This window comes from Sinocyclocheilus rhinocerous, unplaced genomic scaffold, assembly GCF_001515625.1.
Source record: "Sinocyclocheilus rhinocerous isolate Xijiao unplaced genomic scaffold, SAMN03320098_v1.1 scaffold268, whole genome shotgun sequence".
NCBI lineage: Eukaryota > Metazoa > Chordata > Actinopteri > Cypriniformes > Cyprinidae > Sinocyclocheilus > Sinocyclocheilus rhinocerous.
The window spans coordinates 136,238-156,984 of record NW_015650002.1 but is presented as its reverse complement, the minus strand read 5'-3'; the positions used below and the strand labels follow the sequence as shown (position 1 = coordinate 156,984).

The following is a 20,747-nucleotide window of genomic DNA, read 5'->3' as shown; positions in this document are numbered from 1 at the left end:
ATATATTTACAGTAGGAAATTTACAAAATATATTCATGGAACGTGATCTTTACTTAATATCCTAATGATTTTTGGCATAAAAGAAAAATCAATAATGTTGACCCATACAATGTATTTTTGGCTATTGCTACAAATATACGCCAGCGACTTAAGACTGGTTTTGTGGTCCAGGGTCACATATGAAAATATATTTCAGCTCTACCTGCATAAATGACTGAAAAATACTTGAAAAATGTTGGATTGTTAATAGCGAAATCTCTTAATATCCATGATCTGGAAAAAAAATCAAATTTATATTATTTAAATGGAAAAAAAGTCTTATTTGTTATCCAAACAGAGCAGTTTAATAATGAAAGTTTTTTGCGTAGTGTGGTGCTTGTCTTGCTGTTTCCCATGTGCTGGTTATTAAAATCAGCTTGAAGAGGAGAAATACTGTTTTACACTGTTTTGTGTGTTTATGCTGTAAACACACACATTCTGTCTTTCCATCTGAAAGAGTGTGTTCAAATGATCTGTAGGTGCCTTTGTACTGTATTTTTGTGTTGGCATGTTTGTATTGTGTAGTGGCAATATTTTTTTACTATGTTTTCAGTTTGATGTAAAATATCAGTAAGTATGTGTTTGCTTTAGAAGTTCAGTGTGATTTTAAACAATAAATTCATGAAAAATAAGTTAGACTCAATGGAAAGTTATTTCAGCTCGATTTCTTTGAAGTGGTTTTTTTTTTTTTTTAAATAAGTTATTATTTCCCTCATACATACAGATGACTGTACAGTTTACAATCGTTTAACTGGATAAAAAGTCCTCATTCACGGTTCTGATTTTCCATCCCAGAAAACATCACAGCTCACATTTACAGAGAATCCTCCTTCGCAAGCCCAGTTCTAAACAAAGCAAAATATTAAAGCAAAATACATACAAAACCTAAACTCTGTAATCTGTTTTTTTTTTTTTATCTAATAAGGGAAACAAGGAAATATATTGTGCCAGTCTTTTCCCTCATACACAAAACCACACACACACTCAGGTTTGTGTATTAGCAGAGAAGCATGCGTTCTAGTTCAGCACATTATTTACAGCCATTTACATTTTGGTCATACAAAAGGAAAACAAATAGTTAAATACAAACACTGTTGTACAGTAAGCAGTATTCCAGGTCAACTCTGAGTGCACCTCATATAACTTTAAAACACTGCAAAAAAGACCTGCTCTTTTTCAACAGCAGTTGAACATTGATTAGTAAAGCAAGATCCAGTGAGTGAATCTGACTTGCCACAGTCTTCCCATAATATGCCACCAAGACATCCGTAAAAAAAAAAGTACCTGACCTACCAATAGTATGTTACTGGTGAAACATGACACAGGCTTTGACATCAAGTCAGGTTTCCCATATCTGAAAGGAAGTACTCACAGTTTTAAACAAACAGGGAAAACGTTCTGAAGGCATGTTTCAGTGCACAAATAAACTCTCAAAACATAATGAATGAGAGCATGTGGATTCTGAGGCTGCAAAAAAGTTTTCCCCACGCCTACTTCCCATGAGAAAAGTTTCTTTGGAAAAGACAATTTCCGCTTTAGTGGTGTGACTACTATAGAGCAAGTTAATTAACGGCTGACCACCTGAATGCTACTTCCCTTGAGCAGATGTGAAATTATTAACCAAACACTACAGATATTTGCATTGCGTTAAAAGTAGCGATCCTGTTGATATTTGTAACCTGTTGACAAAAAATAAAAATGCCCAAAAAAAGTCTAAAAATATTTCACATTGCTGAGTGCATGTCAACTCAAGGCAAACTGAAAACACAATTGCATTGAAATTTATGTGTATACATATATATATATTTATACAAACATAACTTAAAATATTAAATTAGTTTTTTGCTTTAGCAATATTGATCTGGAATATTTTAGGTACATTTTCAACTTGAGACACAGCAAGATTCTCCGGGATTATTACTGATCTGAGTGAGGACATTAGTGGGGATGTCTGGTGCAGGGGCCATGCTCAGCAATGTGTTCATGACTGGCATTGAGCAGCCACCCTCTCATGAAGGTACAGAAAAGTAGAAGGTTGGTGTACAGCAGTTACACAGGCCTACTATAACTCCAATGGGTCCTGATACTTCCATTTTTGTGTCCAGAGCAAATATAGATGCATTTGATTTGTACATGCTAGAATCACTAGATTCACATCGGTGAAATTCACCTTGAGAGGTCTGTATTTTCATTATCAAGATATGGGACGTAAAACGAAGAGATAAGTTGGTCAACATGTTAGATATTCCTCGAGAATGTTCTAATAAATCTTGCACACTGACTCTTTATTCTTACACATTAGACTCCACAAAGGGTCTCTTTGGTTTAATGGGTGAGGTTGGGCCTTGCCTTTCATTTCGAGACATCTGCCTAAACTCATTGTCCTGGTAGGCCTGGGAAACTGGCAGAGTCCGTGCCACTTTCACATCTGGGTATGTGGGAATCTGGCTAACTCGACCCATAGCATCCGCCCGGTCCCGCGTCACACCAGGGGAGTTGATGTAGAAATCGTCATCCATGAGGTGACCATTGTGAGCATTGTTGGTGCGGTTGTAGTACGCAATATGGCTGAGGGGTGCTGCTTGCTGCCCGTAGCCCATGTTGCTAGGGGAGGTGGCTGGACTGTTCACCACCGTATCCAGTGAAGAAACGGTCCATGGTCGAGAACCCGAAGAGGATGATGCAAACGAAGGCTGCTGCTGAAGGTACTGCTGAGTCCGTGCGGTCTTGTCAATAATGCCCATGAAAGGCGTGGCGCGGGAGCGAAGCGCTTCTCCTGGATATGTTCCACCAACCACCCCGTAGTCTGTGCCTTGTGGGGGTGACTCTGGTGAAAGGTCATCATGGTAGCTGCCTTCATAGGAAAGCTTTAGAGGGATCTCCATTTGCTGCGCAGAAGCTGACGGCCTGAACCCTGGGCCTAGGTTAGCAGCGGAACCTGCCACCAAACTGTTGCTGGATGGAGAGAAGCGCAGACCCGTACTGTGGGAGTGAATAAGGGGGCGTGGAGCTGGTGGGTGCTGTTTGGTTTCAGCACTATTTGCACTAACTGGACGCCGGTGGGCTTGAAGGTTCTCTGGTGAACCCAGAGTCACCTGTCGCTCCATTTCATGAGGCGAGACTGGATAGTAGGCGGTTGACTGACTGCGGCTGATCTGTGGTGTCTGAGCGTAACGGACTCCTCCGGGATTGGGTCTGTAAGCAGAGGAGGGCCTCTGGGGAAGCTCGTCCTCCACAAGGCCAGGATCCATGCTGATGGCACGCTGGTACAAGGCCCCTGCACTCAGACTGCCCTGAGGTTGAAGTGAGGAAGAGTACCCTCCATCCCCAAGTTCATCCATGTCTCCTGGGCAGCGGGCGCTCATCGAGTGAGCAATCTGACTGTATGCACTACTACCCAGTATGGCACTGGAGTGTACCGCAGTGCTGGGCTGGTTGGTTCGGACGATCTGTGCCTTGGCTGGCTGCAACCACTGGGTCTGTTGTGACGGCTGGGAAGTCTGTTGGGAAAATTGGAAAGAACGTTGGCTGCTCATCTTGGACAGAGGGGACTTGGGTCGCCCTGCAAGCTGGTCTTGCTGGTACCATCCTGCAGAGGCGGACTGGTGACGGTACATGGCGACTCCCTCAGAGGTAGGGCTGGCGCGATACTGTGGTCCACGGCGTAATGGTGATGGCGGTGGGCTGAAGTGGTAGGAAGCCTGATGAGGGGGACTGGGCCGAAAGTGCGAGCTCTGGTGCGTTGGTGAGAGCGATGGAGAAGAGGATTGGTAGCCTTGCCTAGTAGGAGAGGACATTGAAGGGGGACTGGGGCGAAGGTCATACGCTTGGCCCAAGTAGGGTGAATCATGATGGCTCGGAGATGGAGGCATGTTTTGAATGACAGGAAGTCCCGATAGTATAGTGTGGGGCTCAGCAGGAACACCAAGCGGTAGGCCATCTAAATCCCGCTCAAGGTAATCATCATCCTCCTCCTCAAACAAGTCCTGGACTGGCTCCATGTCTGAAATATGGGGCTTCATTGGAGGCGGCGGGACCATGGATGGGGCTTGATCACGGGGAGGGGAAGGAGGCGGATCCAGATCCTGTTGTTGTTCAACCTGATGACACTCTTCTTCTACACGTTGCAGCAGGCGCTGGATCTCACGGTTATTGGGACATAGATGCACAGCTTCACTCAGGTCCTCCAGGGCTGCGTGGAATTGCCTATAGTGAGGGAGACCAAGAATGAGAGAGAGTAATAAGATGGAATATGGCAGTATGAAAAGAGAAATAAAGAAATATGCTTGTTAACAAAGTAACTTGCTGGTAAAGTCTAAGAAATGACTATTGCTAAAGAAATATTCAGAGTTCAATGCAAGTCAATTGATTTTTTTTCTTTTCTGATTTTTCGTTCTTCTGGGATACCCTCAGACTTTAATTGAAACATCAAAGTTAACTAACTTGTATTGAACCCGGAACATTTCTTTAGTAATTTTACCTATCAATCAAAATCATTGACCCAAAAAACCTCTGGTTTTCCAAAACCAAGCAAGTTGATATAAGTGTTCTGGGCACAGAGAGTCAAAGTAAACAAAATCGTGGGGAGAAGAAAAAGAATAAAATATGAATGATGGACATTCTGAGGAAAATTAATCTGATTGGTCAACAAAACATGAAGTATGAAGAACAGGTCTAATCCTGCTGTTGACATCTGATGATGCAGAAGTCAAGGGGCTTAAATTGACTTCTACCTTGAAACTCTAGCATAGAACTACGTCAACCAATCGAAATATATTCGGCCAGTTTGGGTCATCTGTCAGCACTTAATCTGTGCTAGAGACAGAATGTGTTTTAAAGGCTGTCCTGCCTGTTGGTTGCTACGGTTACCTGCTGCTGCGCTTGGCACGGGCTCGTGCGTAATAGGCTTCATAGGATTTGGGTTTCAACTCTAGTGCCTTGGAGGCAAACTCCTCCGCCATCCCAAAGTCCTGCAAGCAACAACAGGACCAACAGTCATACACTGAGCCGGTCAGAGGGAGGACACACACACATATGTGCATGCAGACATGTGCACAAACACACACACACACACACACACACAGACTCTTACATCACTTATGCACACACACTCTGGTTGAACATGAACATGTCACATTTATATGAGGATGTGAACACTGATTATTACAAAAATAAACACCAAAATACACATATTTTGAGCACCATTAGTGCAAACATGATAAACAGACATACAATAATGGAAATGCTTGTACACACTTATAAAATGTATTGACACACATACAAATAAATATATGCTTTACAGGGACAGTGGGAAGATGCAGTGTGACAGCTCAAACCTCTTCCTGTACTAAACCTAGCAATTAAACAAATCCAACAAATGTCAGAAAAACCCGATGAACCAACAAATCGAACTGAAACAAGGATGAGAGTATGATGGGAAGAAAAACTATACAGCATGAGCCAAGTGTATTGGGAGATTTCAAGAGGATTTCTCCATCCAGAGGATGGAGGTTTGAAAATCCAAACTCAAAAAGTTATTTGGGTGATATCAAAATGAGAAATAATGTAGCCATAAAGGAGAAAAAATGGGAAGATCAAAATATCTCTTAATACACCAATACTGTCTTTACAATCCTTGTTCTGCAACTGCTTTGGTCTTAAGTGTTTTCAAAAGCAATTAAGAACACAGGCCAAACGCAAAACTAATATATGCAGTTTGTTGGTTAGGTAGTTGCCGTTGCATGGATGCTTGTAAACAAGGAGATTTACAGCATACTTGCTGCTAGTGGTTGAAAGTCAATTTCTACAGGGTGGTCAGTGGCTAATTTAATACAGATATCATGGACTTTAGTTAGGGTAGACACCATATTTAATTTTACAGTAAAGTGTACAGTGTTGCAATGCCTTAAGTCACTTCACTTTTTCCATATCAAAGTATTTAAATATCAAATGTAACATTTTCATGATATACAAATTTTTCATTTATGATAAATATGCTGTCTACCCTTAATAAGGCATACCACAAATATTGTCTAATACTGTATATAATTATACATAATTAGATTTTAAAAAATAACAAACATATATAATTGCTAAAAAGTAATAAAAATGAATATACAATTCAAAAATATATTTGAATAATTCACTGAATAAAAATGGTTAAATATAAAACAGAAAAATGTTCATTCATAGAATTATCTCATTGAAATATTATGTTGACAACGCTGTTTTTAGCACAAGGCCAACCAGACACAGTTATCAGTGGATGAGTCCCATAACTCGAGGAATGACCAACAGGTTAAAAGTCAAAAAGTTTATATGAGGTGACCGATCTAAATTATTGTGGTCAGGGCAATCTCAATGCTTAATCATAACGTCTCTACGAGTAAAGAGAGTCAGAAAGAGGAAAGCTTTATGAAACCGAGTGCTTTGGACTCACGTTCATTTTCCTGCGGCAACGGGAGAGGTTGAGCAGCAGAGAAACTTTGAGCTCACGGAAGGTCTTCAGGTCCTCTGTGAAACCCTCTCGTGGGAACTTCTTCAGGGCATACTGGTACCGTTGGGCGGCTTCTTTCACCTTTCCTTTCTGGGTCAGCAAGACATTCTTACTTTCGAGTTTGTTCATAATATAATATTTGTTTATGATATAGTACAGTTTAATAAAAACAAATGCAATACAACACAAAACTATACTATATATATATACAGTATATATATATACACACACACACTCCTTTGACTGAATATTCAAAATGACGCTCACCTTGTAGAATCCATCTCCTTCCTCTATCAGTTTGCTCAACAGAACGATCATAATATCAGGTTTTGATGTGGCCATTGCCCATGTTGCAGGACCTGAGTGCAAAACAAGGGGCAAAGCAAAGAGTCAGCACAGATTGACAGTCTGTATGGGCAAAAACTATCTTGCTAATCTCAGAGGAACACAAAGGAATGAGCAGGCTGCCAGAATATCTTGCTTAAAAGGAGGCAAAGTCTATGAACAACTTTTGGATATCACAAAAAAAAAAAAAAAAAAAAAAAAAATTCACGAGCAGCTTGGCTGTTTATACCTTGCCGAAATTGAAATCTGTTTATACTGGCAATAAAAACATTGAGTCCAACAGCTACTGAACTTGCAGTCAGCATGTTTTAGCTCTCTGTGGAGAGCCTGAACAGAGGTCATGTGCTTCTACTGGTTTGGACTGAATGTATAGTGGAGGGAGGGTGGGAATAAGAGATTGACAGTGGTCTATTAGAGCTGTAGATTTCGCCATGGGCAGCCAGTTGCAGTATGCAGACAGGCAGTGATTTAGTACAATTCATGCAAGGAGTAGTCGAGAACACGCTAAGACGCACAGGATCAGGTACCAAACTGGCCAACAGCCCGAAAAAGCCAAACTGACGGCAACTGTGGAAAAAACGAAGGCATTTGTTCACACAGGATGCATTCTTGCATTCAAAAACAACTAGACGCAATACAGAATTGCAGCACAACAGAACCGGACAGTACTCCGATATCTCAAGACGCGTATTTAACTTTATACAGCATCTTCAAAGTCTGAGCTAATGGCACAAGGTGCTAAAAATCAGCAAGATGAGTTGCAACAATCAAAGATGTCCACTGTAATACAGCAGAGAATCCAGGAGAACAGAACAGAAAGCAGCCGTCTTGAGATGCTTTTTAAAACTACAGCATCTTAAAAATGTGACGTTCATGCCACAAGATGCTGAAAATGAGCACAAAGGTCAAAGACGTCTATGCCATTGTGGCATTGCAACAGAATAGAACAATGACGGTTTCATGAGCAGCATCTTAAAAGTCAACGCTAATGGCGCAAATAGCTGCATTGCAATGTTGAAAGGAGTCCATTATAATACAACATCACAAAGGAATTGAACAAAACGCAGGCATCTCAAGATGATTTTTTAAAATGCGTCTTAAAATGCGATGCCAATGGCACAAGATGCTGCAAAACAAGCATCGCAACATTGAAGATGTCCATTGCAATACGACCGCGCGACAGACTACAACCAAATGCAGGCATCTCGAGATTAGTTTTTAATTTCTTTCAATTTAACGCAGCATATTAAATGTAACACTAATGACATAAGATGCAGCAAAAACAGCAAGAAGCATCACTACAATGAAAGACATCCATCGCAATATGACAGCAAAATGGAATAGAACTAAATGAAGCTATCTCGAGATGAGTTTTTAACTTTTAACTTGATACATCATATTAAAATGTGGTGCTAATGGCACAAGATGCTGCAAAATAAGCATCACAGCACTGAAAGACGTCTATCGCAATATGACAGCCAATGGAAAAAAAACTAAACAAAAATGTAGGTATCTCATAAGTTTGTAACTTCTTTTCACTTGTTACAACATTTTAAAATACAATGTTGAAGACACTGTCAGTAGTCAAATACGACTCTATAGCACATGATTACTTAGAAAAACAGTTGCAAAACAGTGCAATAATGCATTCTGTGTTAACGCTCCCCAAAAGCGCAAAACACTCAGCATGTAGAAACATTCTGCAGCATCATGCAAAAATGCAGCACTGGTTTTCCTACATGCAGCCATGCAAGCAAAAAAGCAGACAAAATGAACAAAAAGAATCAACCATCAGAATTCTGCAATACAAAATGACACAAACTCCACCCATGTTTATGGCTGATAGCAGCTCTTTTCATTGTAGCCAAGAATGATATGAAGATTAAATGCCTTTCACATTCGGGCACCCAAAACACTAACAGACCCGATCAATGGAGAAGGGACCACACAGGTAACGAGATGGAGGGACACAGTCAAAAATGGCAGATGGGGCGCACAAAGGTCTGCGTTTTACCTCGGGCACGAGTGGGGAGTGTCTGACATCCTGGTTACGAGGAGAGAAGTGGTGGGAGGGGTCACGAGTGAAAGGGTGACAGGTTATTGGGGCAGTGAAGCATCATGGGAAGGGCATCCGTATCAGACAGGGAGCAAAGGTTTATGAAAACAAGGAGAATGTAATAGAGAGTCAAGGGAAGAGAACAAGAGAGATTGATAGTTGGTGGTTAGAGGTGAAGGAGTGACGTGAAAGGAAGAACAAGGAAGATCAGCCGTGAGAAGCCGTGGCAAGTAGCAATATTAGCAAAAGCAATAAGCCCATCCTGATCAGCTGCAGATCAGTGGAGTTCTGCAGTTCGGCAAAGAGCACACGAGAAGGAGGGTTAGACTCGCATGACTGAGCTCACAGGGAGGGACTGAGCTCTACATGTGAAGCTAATTTCATGTGATCTTCATGATAGATTCAGTGCATCTGCTGTTTATGTTTCTAATGCATTTCTTCAAGGTATAAGCATTGGAATGCATGCTGCGCTCCATTCAAATGTGAATGTGGGATAGTCCTATTGGACATGTGACACACATTACCATTCGAAAGTTTGGTGTCAGTAAGATTTTTTTTTTTTTTTTTTTTTTAAGGAAATGAATACTTTTATTCAGTAAGAATGACCTTGATGAATGTTTTCAACATTGATAATAATACAAATGTTTCTTGAGCATCGAATCATATCTGAAGGGTCATGTGACACTGATGCTGAAAATTCAGCTTTGGAAATCCAGCACTGGAATAATTACATTTTAAAACATATTCAAATAGAAAACAGTCATTTTAACTTGTAACACTACTACTACCAATATTACTACTAATAATTCACAGCATTGCTGTTGTATGGTATTTTTGATCAAATAAATGCAGCCTTGGGGAGCATAAGAGACTTCTTTCAAAAATCTCACCAAGCCTAAACTTTTGAACAGTAGTGTATATTAAGGAAACATCATATTTAAAGGAAACATCATGTTTGCTAAATGTGCTAACTTGCTTCTCCGCTTCCATCCGAGTTGGAAAAAATTTTTGAAAAAAATTCACAAAAACAATTTGCGAATAAAGCACGTGTTGATGAGAACAAAACTGACCAAAAATAGGAACAGAAACGGAAGTTATGGCCCCGAGAAAGCCACTGCGGCTCTTTTTTAAATGTGATAAATGACTTGCAGATTACAGCTTGCAGCGAAAAACACTCCTTGAACTTCATGGTTGCTAGCCATCAATGACAGATGCTTTATGTCTAGGAGCAACAGTGTGCCAGAAAAAGCTTTGGCTCCAGCATTTCAGAATGACCAAGAGAACCATGTTTTATTTTCTTCCCTGAGCAAATTATTCAGTCAAAATTATTCAGCAAGAGTTTCCAACTTGGAAGTCTAACTTGAAGCGGCATTTTATTCGATTTTTCCAAGTAGAATGCTGGCGATTCTGACTTTCCAAATTGAATGGAGTGCAGCATTACAACCCCAAATTAATTATTATACATATCCATCTTTTTTTATTTTTTACAGTAAAACAAATTGTGTGAACAGGTGTGTACAAACATTTACCTGCAATTCAACCAATGGCCAGCTCATTTTACCACAGCAAATATTTATTGTACAAGAACATAGTTTAGAAATAATTGTTTCTGTAAGAACAGATCCCCTTCCAGCCTACCTATCTTGGCTCCCTTCTTAAGCAGCGCCACCACCACTGATGTGTTCCTGCAGCCGACCGCACGATCCAGCGGACGCATGCCGCTGTAGTCCACATGCTCGATCATCGCACCATGATCCACCAGATACTGCACCTGGAACCACAACAAGACCAGAGCTGTGGTTTATTGTCTGTATATCCCCTATGTGATATCTGTTCAAAACCATTAGCATATGCATAAACATCCCATTTTGGAGATTATTTAGATGACACGCCCAGCTCAGTGCTGTTAGCCCCTCCTTGTCCATCAGAGATAATGAGGCACCTGTGAAATAAGTTAGAAAGCAGTCAGAAGGTTAGAGAGGATTGATTGACAGTGTCCTATTATTAAAATGACTGATATATCCTGCCCCTTTATATTCTAATGTATGATCAGTACAGCTGTACCTTGAGCCAGCAGGAACTCCGCCGTACCCAGATGTCCCTCAGACGCAGCCATCATTAGAGGAGTTCGTCCCTGTTTATCAGCCATGTTCACGTCAGCGCCGTGATTCAGCAACAGGTCCACTATCTGCACAACCAACACCGACATTTCAGACTAATTAAAAAAGCATGTGCAAAATAAAAAACGACTTTTGAGATGTAGGAGGCGCTCACCTGCCAGTGTCCCTGCCGCACGGCACTGAAGAGTGGCACGATGCCCCTGCGGTTGGGCTGAGCCACAGCGGCACCCTGCTCCAGTAAAAGACGACACACGTCCAGCTTCCCCCGACCTGCTGCCGCTGTCAGAGCTGAGATATTGAGAGAGTCTCTTTAGTGAGTAATCTGTGCACTCATATTTAAATGAAAACACAGAAAACAGGTTGTCTGGTGGTGTTGCACCTGTTTCACCCCACAGTGTGTCAAAGTTGTTTATCTGAGCTCGTTCCTCCTCTTCCTCATCTTTCTCGGGCAGGTCGAGCAGGTAGGATACAAGCTGTGAATAAATCAGAATTATAATCAGAATGAGGTTTATTGCCAAGTATGTGTACACACACAATGAGTTTGTCTTGGTGACAAGAGCTCAGTACAGGCATAGTACAGATACATAACGATAAAGGCAATATGACACAAGGATTAAAAAAGGCAAAAAATGTAAATATAATACAAAAATTACATATGTACAGATAAGCTATATACAGATAGATGTGCAGTTGTGACGTACGCTATGCTAAATGTATGTTGTTTTTAGTAATATATATATTTTTTTTGTTATTTGTGTGTGTATGTACATGTGTGTTTGTGTCACCCACACATTATTTTTAATATGTAATTCTAGTTAGTCTGAATTCATTTTTTAAAGTTTTCACACTGTGATTTTTAAAAATTTTAATTTAGTTTAATTTCGTTAATTTACCAAAGTTAATGTAAACTGAGATATTAATATTATTTATTTGTAATATTTTATATTGTATAATAAATATAAAATTCTATATAAAAAATAAAAAGTATATGAAAACATGAATAGATAATAATAGTAGCTAAAGAATACCATACATATTAAAATAATTTTTTTTCTGAGTTCAAAAAACACATTTATTTAAAATATAAATCTTGCATTATAATATTATTACACTGTAAATGTCATTACCAATGCTTTTGATCAATTTAATGCGCTTAATGTATCCTGAATAAAAGTATTGATTTCTTAAAAAAAAAAAAACTCTTACTTCTGTATAGCCCATACTGGCGGCTGCTATGAGGGCCTGCTGTACTGCATGGCTCTTGTTGAAGGATCCGGCCTGCTGTCCGTCTGTGTTCCACTCGCACTGCACCAGATACTTCACCACATCTAGATGACCCCGCAGACCCGCGTGGACAAGCGCACACTGACCATTCTTATCCAGGTGATCCACCTGAACAGAAACACACAGGAGAGAGAGACAGAGATGAAACTTTGACTGACAACTCAAAATCAACAGCCACTACCCTGCGTTCGTATTGGTTATACATCTCTATCTAGGCCTTGCATGGCTGACCTTGGCTTTCTTGCTGCAGAGGGTGGTGATGATGGGTAGGTGACCCGCACCGGCTGCGTAGCCAAGAGGAGTGAGTCCGCTCTCTGAAACGCCATCCACATCCGCCCCAAACTCCAACAGCAGAGTCACAGTCTCCAGGTAGCCCAGGTGAGCATGGACACACAGGATGGGGGCGTTATTCAACACCTCTGTACGATAGTTCACGTTAGCTCCGCCCATAATCAGCAGCCGAGATACCTGGAGGAAGAGAGGAAGATGGGGATATGGAGGAGTAGATGGAATAAAAAATGAAGAGTGGAAATGTTTATCAGGGTTAAAAAATTAAGAAATAAGGACATTTCCAATCAAGTTAATTATTATAGTTTACTACACTCGAAATGAACGATTTCTTACTGATAAAATATTACAGAAAAATAAGATAAAATAACTAGAAAAAAATTACACCATCATTCAAAAGTTCAGGGACATTAAGTGTTTTTTTTGTTTTTAAGAAATCAATATTTTTATTCAGCAAAGATGCATTAAATTGATCAAAAGTTAATACTTTAAATACTTAAGTATTAATACTTAATACTTTAAAAAAGTATTAATAACTTTAATAACATTAACTTAACTGTTACTAATCCCAAACTTTTTAATGGCAGCATACTGTACATTCACTGTAGAAATATCTAAGATTTTTCCAAGAATTTAAAAGATCTTCCATAAAAATAAATAAATAAATAAATTAATTAATAATAAAAAACAAACAAACAAAAAAAAACCCTACTTTTCCAAGTCTGGAAATCACTTCAAATTGAAGATATTTTCAGGTTTTCTATGACTGTGGGAATTCTGTTTTTTTTTTTATACCTTGATGTTCGGAGTGTAGAGATTTCTCAATGAAGTCAAAGCTGCAGAGAGCCCTTCAGTACTGTAGGACACCCACAGGCCCTGCAGAACTGAAGAGGAAACGCCAACCTTCTTACTCAGGCCCTGCGTCCAAGAGACAATGTAGTTAATAAAAAGACATCAATGGTAATGCAATATAAATCCATTTCAAAAGCATTTATATTCTGCTGTAGTCAAGTTTATGCTATCAATTTAGCAACGTCAAAACGTTTACAGTTGTTATAGTTAGCCTAACCTTAAAGATGTGAGCTTTGAGAATGTGGTGGCCAAGTTCGAGGGTCTGCTGTCGATTAAGCTTGCTGTCTTGCCGTGAAAACCAGAAAGCAAGCAGTGTGTGGCCACTCCTAAAGAATCATGTGAAAAGAGACAAGATGAGGGTATAAGAGATTGTAGCTATATTTCTCAGACATCGACACAATGTTCACATCCCATTTTACACTTGGATATATGACAGGAAATTTTTTTTTTACATTTTGATGACATATTCAGAAGACACTTAAGCTTCTTACCTGGGGTCGCAGAGGAACTTGGTCTTCTCTCCATCCTCTCTCCAGATGAGCCACTCTCTGAAGGAGGGGTGGATGAACATGCGCGTTCCATCACGTCTTTTCACCAGGAAAGGCGAAAGGAGTTCAGACCTCTGCTGGAAATCCTCCCAGTCCATGGCAGCTCCATGCACCATGCCGGCGTTCACGGCACTGTAGGCCTGCTCATCAGTTAACGGGTGTAGAGAAGCCACGGCCACGTTAAGCAGCGGAAGAACGCGCTCGAATGACGACTGAGTTGGGAAACGCATGTTCAGCTGCAACAGGTAAACCTCAGCCAGATTCACCGGAACCACCTGCACACAAACATCATGCTTACAGTTTTTAATAAAATCAATAAATACATGCTAAAGAGGATGAAACATATTAATCCTTTTAGACTAAAACAAATATATATACATATATTTTAAATTTTCTTTTAAATTGCAAAATCCAAAAGGGTTTCATTCACACTATTACTTTTTTCATAAAGTACAGAAGCAAAATGAACCATAAATAATTAACACCACATACAGTACATACCTATGAAAAGCTACAATAAAAATTAACAAAATAAAATAAAATCATACTAAAAAACAACAACAAAGAACAATAACTCTTAAAGCTAAAATAAAATAAATATTAAAAAAATAAAATAGCACCATTTACATCCCTGAAAATCTAAAATAACATAAAAATACATAAAGTAAAAAAACAATACAAAAATGCTTTCATTAGTTTTAATGTTTCTTTTATTTTACTTTTTAATTGAATTTTAGTTTCTAAAATTTAAATTTTAGCTAGTCACTCCTATGATGTACTAGGTAATAAAGGAGGCATCTGTGTTGATTGACCCCTGACCTTGAAGCTGGAGCTTTTGAGCACCAGGTAACCCTTCTCAATGAGGTCCAGCGTGAGCTTCAGGTAGAGATAGGAGCCCCGGCTCAGACTTTTCAGATGAGTGCTGAATTTGGCAAAGGCTGCGTTGTCTAGCTTGCCATTGAGTGCCACGTTGTTCTGGATCTCCTGGCTGGAGTGAAGCCGGTGCAGGATGTAGCCCTGCAAGTCCGAGTCAATCGCATCACTTTCCTCCAGATGGTCCAGAGAAATACGGTGGAACGGCAACAGACGAGATATATCCTGAGATGGAGAGAGAAAATGAATAAGAATAAATTGGTAAAAAAGATGGAAGTATGGATAGATGGACGGACGGAAGGAATACAGACCAGCAGTGTTGTTCTGACAGTGACCACCAGTTTAAGCCAGGGAGGGAAACGCTCAATGGTTTTGCACAGGAAGGAAACAATGGTTTCTCCGTAATCCGGTTTATGGAACTCCGCCTCATTCAACCCGTCAATCAGAATGAGGAGATTCTCATCACACGCAATCTTCCTCTCTGTAAACATCGCATGTTTTCAATATTACATACTGTATATGTCAGCATAAGAGTGTGCACGAACACGCTCACACACCTCGATGCAGGATCTCCAGAGGTTCCAGCAGGCCCCTGCGGAAAGCGTTGAAAGGGTCCTGGACGCAGGCGCGCAGGCTGAGTGTGCTCTGCAGGTGCGGCTGGCGGAGCAGCAGCTCTCGGTAGGCCTGCATCTGAGGAGCCCTGCACAACAACGCTGCCACATTATGCACAAACTCAGGGACCAGGCAGGTGTATGCGTTGTCAGCCTGACAGTAATGGTACGCCACCACCTGCACATGATATGAGAGAGCAGATATAAGCTGACAAACATTTACATTCACAGCACAGCTTGGGTTGAGACCGCACCTGTAAAACCTGATTTTAGCTTCGCTTATCAACATTCAGTTTCAGTCACTGAATTTGACTGGTACATGTTGTTGCAAGAGTGCTGATATTTCACTCGATGATGATTTAAAAACAGATTATTTCAAGAACGAAACACCATTACTGTGTTGCTCAGAGACACACAATGGTTCACTGGTGAAGCAAGAACAAGGTAACTTGAATATTATATCTGAAATACACACTACCGTTCAAAATGTTCAGTAGTGAGGGTCAGATTTTCTTTTTTTCAAAGAAATTAATAATTTTATTCGGCAAAGCGAGCAATGGCTAAAGTAAATACTTAAATTGTTACAAAAGATTTTTAATTCAAATAAATGCAGTTCTTCAAAATGTTCTATTCATTAAAGAATCCTTAAAAAAACATGTATCACAGTTTCCACAAAGCAGCACTTAACTGATTTTCAACATTGATTATAATAAGAAATGTTTCTTGAGCATTAAATCAGCATATTAGAATGATTTCTGAATGACCATGTGACACTGAAAACTGGAGTAATGATGCTGAAAATTCAGTTTTGCGTCGCAGAACTAATTACAATTTAAAATATTAAAATGTTATAATATTACAGCTTTTACTGTATTTTTAATCAAATCAATGCAGCCGTGGTGAACCTAATAGACTTCTTTCGAAAACATAAAAAAATCTTACCAACCCTAAACTTTTGAACAGTAGTGCAAGTACTTAACATTAATTTCTTCTTTATTAAACTGTTGTGTAAAAGCAATATCAACACGGCTGTAATTCAACCGTAGGTCTGTGTGATATTAATTTTGGATTTCAATTACAGACTTTGAGTGTACTTTTATAAAGGCTCAATGTTAATAGATTATCGACCATTATAAGCAACACCCTAGCATTGTGACAACAAACTTTGCACAGGCAAATACCATTCAACAAATGTAATAAAATAGTCAAATGGATTTTAATCATTTTATAATTCATTATGGGTATTTATTATTAGAGCATCAGGCACTACTTCTGTATATATGCCAAACACAAATTAGTCATACTTTTCACAGAGTAAAGGTGCCCGGAACATCTAGAGACACATGTTAAAAGTAGGTTTAGACAAAGAAATAGACAGATGGAGGACAAAAATATTTCCGGTCTCAGGGATTCAGCTCAAAAACACAATAAATATTAAAACTAGAGAAAGATTCAAAGCTCAGGAGTTTTGATGTGATGAAGGAGTTTTATTAATGCATAAAAAGATTCAAAGCTCAGGAGTTTTGATGTGATGAAGGGGTTTTATTAATGCATAAAACATTATGGAGTTTGAGTGCATCGATGGCCTTATTCCAATATTCTAAGACTGCTGCTTCCCTGGATTCACTTCATCTCGCAGTACGTGTGTGTGTGTGTGTGTGTTCAAAAGCTTGTCATCATTAGCAATGCAGACTCTGAGTATATCTAATGGCTGTGCTGGGAGACTCTGTGCATATAAATATTTGATGAGGCAACAGAGCCGCAATAAACCTTTGTGCTTAAAAGAATAGAGAGGAAAGCAAAACACAGAGAGAGTGAGAGCAAATTAATAAAAGAAGAAAGAGACAAAGGAAGAAATGGGGAGACGGAGAGATAATAAATCAATAGAAGAGAAGAGGAGTGAGGGAGATTGAATGGCAGGCTGGATATATGCCCGCCCCGTTGATTATGTTGGTATTAGTTGGCACCTGAGAAGCCAGTCTTCTGAGTGCCTCCTCCTGGCGTCTTCGCATCTCGGGCGTTCCAGGGCAGTTGCTCCCACCGACCAGAGTGCCGTGAGCGGACTGAGGCTGGTTCAAAGGCAGTGTGTCGCCATCTGAGAGGAAGACATGGCATGCATGTGATGTGAACCTTGTCACAAACTGAGACAAAATGGCATTGACATTTTAAGGGCTGAAGATATTTGTTCCCTTTAAAAAAAGACAATAAAAAATAGTTCGCCTAGGAAAGAAAAATGTCATTCAAACCTGTAGTGTATAATTTTATATTTTCTGTGATTTTTTTATTTACAAGTTTATTTATCCATAGCCATACATTTGTCTTGACAGTCTGGGATGTAATATGTATTTTACTCACCGTGACCAATGTGTGGAGTATTGTGATTCTAAAATCATAAAAATACCATATCCATAGATGCAAATTCTCATCAGTCATAGCTAATTAAATGTTTTGCAGGATTTTAATATTCAGAATTTCAAAGCGCTTACTAATAAAACTATTTATAAAAACTGTGAGATATAAGAAGTTGTTGAAGTCTTTATTATTTCTTCTTTTTATTTTGTAAAGTAAGAAAAAATATTAAACATATTCTAAAACATATTTTGATAAAATAATGTACATATCAATATAAAATACATTTTAAATCTACATTCTATATTATGAAAACAATAAAAAACAAAAACGTACTATTTTCCATTTGACATAGTTAACATGTCTGTTAAGCTTCAAAAAACACCTAAAAAGCTAGTTTTCTAAAGCCATATGAGAGTTTAATGTGATGGACTGACTGGAATTTAAGTTATTTGATGAATTAGTATGATTAGCAAATTATTTGCTCAATCTTTCAGGAAGTGCTGAATGTTTCAGGTTTGTATTTTTAGAATATAGCACAAGACTCATATTGTCTGCTTTTATGGTGTTTTTTTGTTTGTTTGTTTAGTCCTTTTTTGAGCTTGAAAGATGTGGTGTGATGGAAAAGAGCTGTCAAGTAACTCCTTTTGTGCTTCACAGACAAAATAACAGCAAACAGGTTTGAGGTCACAACACAATGGTCAATAAATAATGACTAAATTATTTGTTTTGGCTACTATACGATTTTTATTCAATCTTAAGGAAATATATTCACAGTTTAGTGATTTTCGTCTGAATGAATCCACTCACGTTTTGGTGAGGCATGTGGACTGTCAGAGGTGATCTGTCTCATGCGGTTACCGTGGCAGCTGAGAGCCACCAAGCGAGAGATGATGGCCGTCTTGCCGAAGCCCACGTTGCCAATAATAACGACACCTTGACTGGCAGTGGACTCACTGCTGCGTAGACAAGCGTCGACTTCCTGGAACAGCCATTCTCGACCGGTGAAAACCGCATCGGGTGTCAGACTGGGCACCTCGAAGAGAAGCGGCTTCAGGGCGATGTCCGGTGGCCGGTATGGAGCAAAGCGCACTGCATTGTGGGAAGCATTAGAAAATATTGCCAGTGAAACAGGTTTTATACAAACATACACATACATACTGTATATTTATCCTTCCAAAGCCTCTTTTTCGTCTTCTTACAGTGATTTTATCCATCAAAGAGAAAGTTTTACAATTCACTTTCGAAATAAAAACCTCTTCACAATGCAGTAATGCTTTTTTTTTTTACCAGCAGAGGGAGATGCTTTATCTGAAAAAGGCCAGAACTGACAGCTTACGCAAGCCAGAGCTGCAGTGTGAAACACCATGAATCAACGGTTGTCGACGGGGTGCCTTGACCCATTAATGCACGGCATATAATTCATCTGAAATAACAGATCAGCCTCCATGCATCAAAAACAGGCACAGAGCTGTCACTGAGCCGTTGCCATGGTTACAGGAACCCACCTTTGGGGATGCTTGCTGCTTTTGTTCATAGATTATCCGTCAAATTTATTGCTATCATGCACAAAGCAAAATTTATATTCATCGTCATATTAATCCACCACATAAACCATAATAAAGATCCTTAATATTAATTAAAATAATCCTCATCTAATATTCATATTCAGTCTTCATTATCCTTATACGTATTATCCGTATTATCATTAATCTCAATTACTGATAATATTCAAGGCAAGTGTCATGTAAAAGCAGGACAGGGATATTGGGAGGAAATCTTCAGCACAATTAGCATAAATTATGTATAATTTCCTGACTGTATAGGATTATGCTGCAACAAGTGTGATGGAGCATATTATAAGGTTATTTATCCCTCCATTTGCATGTGGACTATTAATTAGCCTCATAACATATTAATTAATTATCTATGCATTAGCATAACAGGGTGGGCAGATTTATGCAGGGCGAGGTGACCTTTATGAGCACATATGGATGCTAGCAGACACTATAGCAAAAAGGGCAAGAAACAGAGACAAAGAAGGAGGGAGATAGAAACCGGGGCAGCCGAGCAGTAAAACGGCTATTAAGAACTAGAGACAGGGAGGTTGTAATAAAGAAGAGGCAAAAAGAAAAGTGAACTCATTGCTTTTTAGTAGCATATACTGTATATTAAAATCTCCTTTCATGGTACAGCTAGAGCGGGTTCACATCCCCAAATGTTTTCCACAATTAAGCGTGATTATTACTGGTGGAAATGGCTTTTAATGCCTTCTGAAAGAGTACTATACTGAAACATGAAAGAACCTGCTTGTAATTGCGGTCAAATTATGCCATTATCTACATTGAGGTAGAATTACTATCTACAGTTGTTACGTTCAAATACCTCATGGTTGACGTACGGTTTGAGCATCACATAACTATGAACGCTTTTAACAAAATATGATGATGTGTTTCCACATTAATTAAAGGGGTCATATGATGTTGCTAAAAAAGAACATAATTTTTTGTATTTGGTGTAATGAAATGTGTTTATGCGGTTTAAGGTTCAAACACACATTATTTTCCACACACTGTACATTATTGTTTCTCCTCTATGCCCCGCCTTTCTGAAACGCGTTGATTTTTACAAAGCTCATCGTTCTGAAAAGCGAGGTGTGCTCTGATTGGCCAGCTATCTAGTGTGTTGTGATTGTCCAAATACCTCAAGCGTGTGACGGTGTGAAAATGTTAGTGAAAAGCGTGTGAAATGTTATGCCCCTCACCATATTGTGATGCCGTGTCCCGGAGCGACGAGACAAAACCAATAAAACCCATTATAAACGAGGCATTTGTTGCATCCAGTGGGGACATAATTACTGATTATAATGACTTATACTGTCTTTTT

At 39.3% G+C, this 20,747-nt stretch overlaps 1 protein-coding gene across 1 annotated transcript in view; it reads right to left on the bottom strand.

Moving 5' to 3' along the window:
* Positions 1-1,369: 1,369 nt before the first annotated feature.
* The window catches only part of LOC107711284 (protein TANC2-like), a 50,200-nt gene continuing 30,822 nt past the window's right edge, over positions 1,370-20,747 (bottom strand). Inside the window, 19 exon segments of the mRNA XM_016516255.1 lie at positions 1,370-4,245; positions 4,909-5,009; positions 6,479-6,625; positions 6,803-6,894; positions 10,575-10,746; positions 10,781-10,878; positions 11,001-11,124; positions 11,211-11,344; positions 11,436-11,529; positions 12,263-12,448; positions 12,572-12,808; positions 13,424-13,546; positions 13,698-13,806; positions 13,972-14,303; positions 14,848-15,126; positions 15,213-15,382; positions 15,459-15,690; positions 17,480-17,607; positions 18,672-18,953. Of these exon segments, the coding sequence (XP_016371741.1) occupies positions 2,331-4,245; positions 4,909-5,009; positions 6,479-6,625; positions 6,803-6,894; positions 10,575-10,746; positions 10,781-10,878; positions 11,001-11,124; positions 11,211-11,344; positions 11,436-11,529; positions 12,263-12,448; positions 12,572-12,808; positions 13,424-13,546; positions 13,698-13,806; positions 13,972-14,303; positions 14,848-15,126; positions 15,213-15,382; positions 15,459-15,690; positions 17,480-17,607; positions 18,672-18,953 (4,955 nt within the window). The 3' untranslated portion in view covers positions 1,370-2,330.